Source organism: Propithecus coquereli, unplaced genomic scaffold (assembly GCF_000956105.1).
Source record: "Propithecus coquereli isolate 6110/MARCELLA unplaced genomic scaffold, Pcoq_1.0 Scaffold73, whole genome shotgun sequence".
Classification (NCBI taxonomy): domain Eukaryota; kingdom Metazoa; phylum Chordata; class Mammalia; order Primates; family Indriidae; genus Propithecus; species Propithecus coquereli.
Window position 1 is genome coordinate 3,941,756 of NW_012153396.1, and position 8,365 is coordinate 3,950,120.

Here is an 8,365-nt window from a genome sequence, read left to right on the forward strand (position 1 = left end):
GAGAAGGAAAGGAAAGAGAAATCAAAGCAAACTCTGACGGGAATGGAGGGACGAGTCCTGGTGAGGGTGACATGGTGTCACCCTCCAGGCCAGGCCGGATAAGGAGCGGCCAACAGTGAGGGTGGGGCACAGAGTGGCACAAAAATAGCCACTACTTTAGTCCAGAGGGGAAAAAAGAAATTTGTCAAAAGCCAGGAGAGAGAAGTGGAGATGGAGCGAGGGAGGGAGGGGGCAGGACTGTGTCCTCCCAGCAGTCGTGGGAGCTGCGCACTCCTTTAACCCTGGCACGTTTCTAACGGCCAGCATAATCGCAGACTTTCAGCTGTGCACCGACATGTTCCCCAGCTCAGCCCACATCAATGACACCCTTGTTTCCATAGTAACCAAGGGAGAGTGAAGGGGAAAGGGTGTATTGCACTGGGCGCAGAGATCCAGCCAAAAGCAGCCGCACGGCACGGGGGTAGGTCGGGAGGAGGGGAGGACTGGAGTTTTTCCCACAACCAGCTTGGGCACACATCACGGCCAGTCCCAAGCCTCGCCTGCCCTTTGGCCCCCAACCCTCCACCCAGCCCATCCAGGGTGCACAGGGCAAAAGTCTCCCCTTTATAGCTCCAAATTCTGTCTTTAGGTCTTGGCCCCAGGGGGCAGGACTGGGGAGAGGAAAGGGGACTTTAGAAGCATTTTGTTTTTACAAATGGGAGCTTTCAAACTCTGCATCTTCCAGGCTTCTCTCATCTACCTCCTGAGCTCCAGGAGGGTTCACTAGGGCTCACAGGGAAGATAAAAGTGTGTGACGTCCACACATTTCTGCGTCTCTGCAGGTGAGAAGCAAATCAGAACATTTACAGAGGCCCTTATCAGAGGAGGGTGACTTGCTTCTGCCTGCTAGCTGACATCTTGGGAGGGCTCTTTAAAACAGTTCCCGAAGTTGGTGGTAAAGGAAGGAAAATATTTCACAGACCATGCACTGCCAGAGTCAAAGTTCCCTATTGCAGTGTTCCAAAACTGCAGAGCTCAAAGCGGGCATTTCGCCCCTCAGATAACATGCCCGATGCACTGTTTGGAAGGAAAAACAATTTTTAAGGGCTGGAGCCACATTTACTTCCAGGTTGGTAGAAGGGGGGTTTCTGACTCTTTATTATCCTGTGTCACCTCTGTTCAAAGCTAGAGAGGAGCTTGGGTGAGCCCGAGGTCTGTGGAGGAGGTTGCAGGGAGCAACTAGCTCAGAGGTTTAAAAAAACCTCACTTTCTTTTGTCTTGCAAGTCCTTACAGGTCTGTCCACAGCAACCCCAAGGAACGTTTCCATGGCTGGCTTTGTTCATGACTTTCACCCCAGACCACCTCTGCAACTGGCCATGCTTCAGTCTCTCCTGAATAACTCATCCAGAAAAAGCTGGGTGCTGCAGGCCAGGGGCTGGGGTGGCCTCTCCAGTCTCCTCACATGCCTCAGTGGGTTTGGGAAGGGCCACCCCCCAGGATGAGAAGGCAGCTGGCCTCCCGGGACCCACCAGGCACTGGACAGTCTCTTATTCATTCTCTGAAAAACCCTGAGCTCAGGCACCAGAACAGAGTTTAATTCAGGAGCCGGGATGCTCCGCCTGCCTTCCCGGGTGTGAAGCCGGGGCTTTCTGCATGCTCAGGGAGACAAGCCCTTTTTGCAGTGAGGGGCAGAGGTCCTCTGCCATCCCTCCCCAGTCAATCAACAGAGGATCCATTTTGCTGGAGAGAAGCAGAGGCGACGCACAGCTGGGGTGACTCTGCTTCCCCGGGGTGCGACCCCTGCGATGAGACCCCCACGTTCTCCCCAGTAGCTGCCCTCTCGGGCCTCGAGCATCCTGCACCGCCAAGTGCCAGCACTGTAAAAATTGATCTCTTCTAAAAATCGATCTGCCTGGCTTTTCTCAGTGGAGCAGGTTCATGGTAAAGCTGCACTTATTTTTTAAATCTGATAGCAGTGGTCTATTGTGATCATTTAAACACAGAATTCTTTGAGCTTTAGAAACCTCTTCTATGGGACGGCAGCGGAGAAGCCAGCTAATCCCAGAGCCGGCTGCTAGCTGCTCCACTGAGCTGGAGAAAGCCTGTTTACGCTCGCCTGAGCCCTCCTGTGAGGGCTTTTTAAGGACCTTGTAATTTTTCTGGAATTAAACCTCCCACCTCTCCTTACATTCCAGATGTCATTACAGTCAAAAGTCATAAGAATTTCCTTCCCCGAGTGGCTGGTGATGGGGGGATGGGGACAGGGTATGTTTCTGTGATGACTTGTTTGCAAGAAAGGATTTTTTTTCCCTGACCAGAGGGTGAGGATTACATCCACGGTCTCCTACTGCATGACGAGATGGTTTAATTATCTTCGATTCCTCCCCCTCCCCCCAGCAGCTTCCCACCGGACAGACTGAAGGCTGGCCCAGTTGGTGATGGTAAAATCAGTGACCAGCACCAGCAACACTGTGGTTTCAAAACCACGGAGGGAACGTAAGGGACAGGTCAGTAAATAAATGAACTCAGCATAAGCTGCTGCTTCCTCTTTTCTTTCTTCTTCTTTTTTTTTTTTTTTAGAAAAAAAGCCCACTGGAATTGTCTAAACTGCAATGCAATCTCTTGCTCATTTAAAAGATCTCATTTTCTAATCATGTGCTTTGAGACATTTAATACTATTTCAATTATGCAGAGGAAATAATATAATGCCTTTATTTGAAAAATGATACTGAACCTCAGAGATCAGTTAAATCTACTGCTGGAATGGGGATTCTTTTTAAACTGTGCTGTTCCCTCTCTTCAAACAGCTGTAGCTGTACACAGATGGAAAAACATTTGGTCAGAAAGAAGCAAATTAGTGTTTTTCAGGACCGAATTCGGCTCCCACAGCTCCTGCATCTCCATTCGTCTAGATTTTACTTCTTCTTTGCATTGACATTTTTGCAGACCCAGTTCATGCCATCCTTTGAAGGGAAGGGGCAGAGAAAGGCAGTGTTAGTTGTAAGAAAGGCAACTGCACTCCAGCCAGAAGGCAGGAAGGGGGGTCCTGGGTCGTCCCTCCCAGACCATCAGCTCTAGGGAGTTTGCTTGCCCCAGGGGCCCACCTGGGTGACCAGGGACAGTGACCTCCCCAGGAGGAAGGTCTCAGAGAGCATAGGAGGAAGATGGGAGGGGGTGTGCCCAGCTTCTGAACTTGAGATGGGTCCTCAGGAACTCCCTCTGAAAAAATAAACACATCTGCTTGGATCCAAGGCCTGATTGAAGAGCTATCAGGAAAGATTCCAGCCATTTTTGGCTTTTTCTAAAAGCTGACCTTTGCTAGGACATTGAATTCAATAAGCCACCCTTCTGGTGCCCCAGTGTGTTTACAGTGTGACAGTGTACACTTGGATTAAATTAAATTTCTTTTTGGAAAAACAAACCCACTGCAGCGTGTGTTGCTAGACACACACTAGGGCAATGTGCATTTATTTCTCTTCCTGCAGCTCTACAGATTGGTTTAAAAGGGGCTGGCCCGTTTCTTGTAGCTTTAAGCACTACCAAGCAGAGGGACTGAGGAGAAGGTTCCCTTAAAGGCACAGTGACCTTGAAAGTGCCCTCTTTTAGAAGGCTGGAGAGGGACTGAGGTAAAAACCACACAATGCCTACAGCCACCTGGTAGGTGGCATGATTCCTCACGGATGCCAGGCCTGTCAGAGGTGGCCTCCTTTTCAACTCCCTTTGGAGCCACACCTGGACACTCTCCTCTTCCCTGCAGTCTCCCCAACATTTAGGGGTGTGCGGAGTTCCCTCAGAAGCCCAGAACAAAATCCAAGGTGGCTCCTGCAGTGACTCCCTTTCCCTGCATCTGTAACACATGCTTGCTGAGGTCCCGGCCACATTTGCACACATCAGCCGTACACGCCACACCGCCAAGTCCCACATTTCCTGTGGCCATGGATCTAGCTGCTGAACCTGAACAGCTGAGACAGCTTAGAGTAATAAATATCAGCTGACACCCTCGGCCATTTGGAACATTAATCCCATAAACAATACATCACTGCAAAACAACCAGCAGGCATCCTCTCTCCTGGCTAATCTGACCAGCACCTGAATTTACAGTGATTAAAACTCTGCCCGTTGCCATCGGTGCACTTGGGCAGGGGAACCAGATAATCTGATGGCTGTCCCAGAGCGGACCTTATGGCCTTTGCCAAGATGAGGCTGGCCATGGCCGAAAGCCCAAAGGTATAGAGCACCTGGCAGTGGGGGGGAGGATGGAGGAATGCAGAGATGGGAGAAAGGGAGACTCCAAACGCATCTCTAATTACAACTAGGTCAGCTACTTACTCTGAAAAGCCAAGGCCAATTTTAAGACCATTTTATGAAAAGGATTAATTTAAAGAGAAGCATGTTTAATTTTAGTAGCTAATTGGTTTCCAGGAAAAAAATGATCACCTGCCAGGAGACAAAAAAGATTTTACAAATAAAGGAGGGATGAATAAGATAAACATCTTCTCTTGCCTCCGAAGCTGAATAGCTCAGCACTTATGTGGCACTTTCCATCTTCAGGAGCCCGCACAAGGTGCAGCGCGACATTCTCTCCTCTGTGGAGACTTGCGGCATTTTATCAAACCATCTCTCAGAGAAATCAAGCTCAGTGTTCCCGCACCATGTGAATGCCGTTTTGTCTTTTTCTTGTTAAATGGCTGATTAAGGAGAGGGTTTTCTTTTATTATATGTAACTGAACATGAATGCAAGCAAAGAGATAGGAAAAATATTTATTCAGCTGCAGGAGCCCAGAGCAGAGGTGGAGGGTGCAGGGTAGCTTTATCCTGGGTATCTGTCACGGAGGCAGAGGGGGGTTTGAACAGCACAGCCCTGCTGAGGGGCAGCGTCCAGTGTCTCCAGGTGTCTGTGAGGGCCAGGGTGGCAAAGCCTTTCCAGCCACAGTCCTGCCAACAGAGGGCGCTCACAGGCCAGTACCCACCGGCTGAGCTGCAGCCCGGGCCCTGTGGCTACATCCGGCCACCTGAAGGAGTGTGGGAAACACAGGGGCAAACAGGGGGCCACGCCCTGCGGCGGCCTTTGGCACGGGAGGGCCCTGGAGGGCTGCTCCTTTCTTCTTGTGGTGAGCCAGAGGAGAACCGGGCTGGAGGTGGGAGGGGTGGGAGGTGGGAGGTGTGGGGGAGGCAATAATCCACAGTGATAATACCTCGTCAATCAAAGCAGGGGCAAGCTTTGTCAGGCTGCCCACTGGAAAGGAAAGATAATGGCGTCCTCCAAGATCCCTGAGGGGAAGGGTTGTGTCAGACGTGCTGGAGGTTGTATTCACAGAACCTAGCATGGCGTCTGGCCTGCAGTCCACACTTAATTTATATCTTTTAAATCAATCCTTGTAACAAGCCTGAGAAGTAGGTCCTATTATTATTTCTGTTTCCCAGATGGGGAGATGAAGGCACAGGACAGGGCATGGCAGAGGCAGGCTGTGACGCTAGGCAGCCTGCACTCTTGAGCTGTTTACCACGAATATGGGCCACTGCTAGAGGGAAGCACATCTGCCTCAAGCTTACAGAGGAGTGGCTCAGGCCTGTAATCCTAGCACTCTGGGAGGCTGAGGCGGGGGGAATCTCTTGAGCTCAAGGAGTTTGAGACCAGCCTGAATAAGAGCCAGACCGCGTCTCTACTAAATATAGAAAAATCAGCCGGGTGCTGTGGCTAATACCTGTAGTCCCAGCTACTCGGGAGGCTGAGGCAGGAGGATCGCTTGAGCCCAGGAGTTTGAGGTTGCTGTGAGCTAGGCTGATTCCACGGCACTCAGGGCAACAGAGTGAGACTGTCTCAAAAATAAAAAAATAAAAAATAAAAAAAAGCTTACAGAGGAGTGAGGAATCACCCTGAAGATGGGAAGGGAGCAATTCCAGTTTTTACTTCCTCATGACTTCAGCTGATTACAGGGGCCCAAGACTGGAGTAGCCCCAGCCAAGCACGTAGCTGACAGTGCCAGAGGCTGTTTCTGGTCACACAACTCTCGAGGTTTCTGGGCTGCCAGGTATCTGCGTGTGTGGAAGCCTGCACATTTACACGGCTGCATGATCCTAGCATGTGAACTATGCACTGAGACCACTACTTCCAGTGGAAACGCTACATTTAGAGACTACATACGTACAAGAGGAGGAGCCTTCAGCTTCTTATGTTTAAATGAAAGCTCCACACCATTCCTACTTTTATCTGGCAAGGCTTTGTTTTTTTAAAACAGACAACTGAGAAAAGGTGATCGTTTACTTGAAGTAAGTTATTGCTCTGCCTCTAAAGAAGGAAATTAACTCATAGGTTTGTTCTGTGGTTGAACCTTTATTGTTAAAAACTGGTTTGACCAATTTTCTGCACGTGATCTTCATTACGGGGATGACAATCTACGGTAAGAATACTGCTCCCTTTCCTCCTCCGCTGCACCTTCCCCTGATCAATCTTGCTGAAACTGAATTTGAATTGATTAGCTTCAATTCAGTAATAGAGACATCAAACTTCAAATACTGAGCTGTGTTTGGCCTCACAGAGAGGAAATAAATTTCATCATGTCACAATATTATTCCCTAATATAACCACTGGGAAAAATGCCCCTAACCATATGGGATGGAATCTCTATGTCCCAGGATTTAGGGTGCACTGCTTCTTTCTACGGTAAGAGTGGTCTCTGTCTGCACTGCTCCTTTTAATTTGATCTCTGTACATTGCATCCATCACTGCTCGATAGTTGGAAGGAAGCAGTGGTAGCCATGGTTGGGTGGGCCTGGTTTTTAAAGCCATGCAGACTATGCGGTTACATCAGTAATTGCTTTAAGATGACGAGGAGCTCAAACCCTTGCTGAGCAACGTAGCCTATCCCATCATGCCACCGGGCCCCTAGGGTCAAGGAGCAGCTGGATGCAGCATACATAAAATATTGCTTGCTATTAATATTTTTTCTGGCAACAAAGGGCATTGCACCAGAGAGGTAGCAACATCGCATGTCCTGAGCTTGCTTTCTTAGTCTACAGAAAGGTTTGATAAATTTAAAGATAAAGCTGAGTTCTAATTCACAGATAAGCAGTTCCATGTACATCTAGAGTCAGTAACAATTGATGCCAGGCCTAGAAAGAATGGTAAATGTCATTTTAAGAAATACTGAAATTCTGTTGGTATATTAGGGAAAAGTCCCCTAGATCAAGGAAAAAGCAAAACTAAGAAACTGGGCTAGTGCGCACTTAGGGTCCATCTGCAAGGCTAACTCTGAAGAACGGCTCAGACTGCCAATGACCCTTTCTATGGAAGGGAGGCAGCGAAAGACTATTGTGACCTGGCTCATCCTTCCATTTGGAGAAGGAAGAGAGGGAATATGCAATAGGGGCAAAAAGAAAAGGTGGGCATGAGGTGGTCACCTGGACAGCAACACCCAGGGGACAATCGCTGGCTCATGGCCATGGGTGAAGGCAGGTCTTTGTGATGACCATGGTTAAAGGCCAGGTTAAAACTGTGGATCTCTGCCTTGAGAGGAAATTCAAAGCCAGTGTAAGTTTAATTACACACACACACATATACACACACACCCCCTGTGTTTTAGAGAGAAAATGTCTTCAAATGCCTGGAACTACGACAGCAAGGAGAGCCGTGGTTTGGGGTTCAAATTCAGGTCTGTAGGTGGAAGAGGGATGGATTGCTCTATACCTTTCTCTGGCTCTAAGCCAGATCCTTTGTTCACTATTTTCTAGACACCCAAGGGAAGAGAAAGGAAGGAGAGTTCCAGTGCTAAGTGTTATATCCTAGGAGAGGCCCTAGCAACCCAGGCCTAACTTTGAGGGCACAGAGGGAGGCATCCCCCATGTTTAGAAGGGAGTCTGGCTGAGGGAGTTGTAGGTTCTCCTCCTAGCCATTTTTCAGTTTCTCCTCTTTCTGCCTCATCTACTTGACATAACTGGGTCTCCTGATCACTCGTCTGGACTGTGGGCCTCTCGGCAGGGTAGTGTTTCCAAGATTGATGTTATCCTTCAGCTTCTTGTGCCCTTCACCTATTCTTTGCTCCTGACAGTTTCCCATGAAAACCTGCTTTAATTACATGATGGGCTGGCTTCCTAGTCACCATCAATCAGGCAAAGAAAGAACTGTTCTAAACTCTCTCAAAAGTCAATTTCCACACCCAGAGCAGGGGCTGTTCAACAGCACATGGTACTGCCCATCCTTGTGAAGACGTCATATATTTGCTTTCAGAACATCAGGTGGAACAAGGCCCTGAAATCCATCCCAGGAATCACTAACTTCCATAACGTCAAATCATGTGTTTAAGCCACTCAACTAATGAGAAGAGATATACCTGTCCTATTTTGTCCACAGCGGGGTGGGGCTTGTCGCCCTGCAGATGTGGCTGT

General features: G+C 48.9%; 1 protein-coding gene across 1 annotated transcript in view; it reads right to left on the reverse strand.

Annotated features, from left to right (window-relative positions):
- Positions 1-2,664: 2,664 nt before the first annotated feature.
- The window catches only part of ARL3 (ADP-ribosylation factor-like 3), a 46,701-nt gene continuing 41,000 nt past the window's right edge, over positions 2,665-8,365 (reverse strand). The window contains exon 7 of the mRNA XM_012661634.1: positions 2,665-2,943. Coding sequence (XP_012517088.1) covers positions 2,896-2,943 — 48 coding nt within the window. The 3' untranslated portion in view covers positions 2,665-2,895. The remainder of the gene's footprint in view (positions 2,944-8,365) is intronic.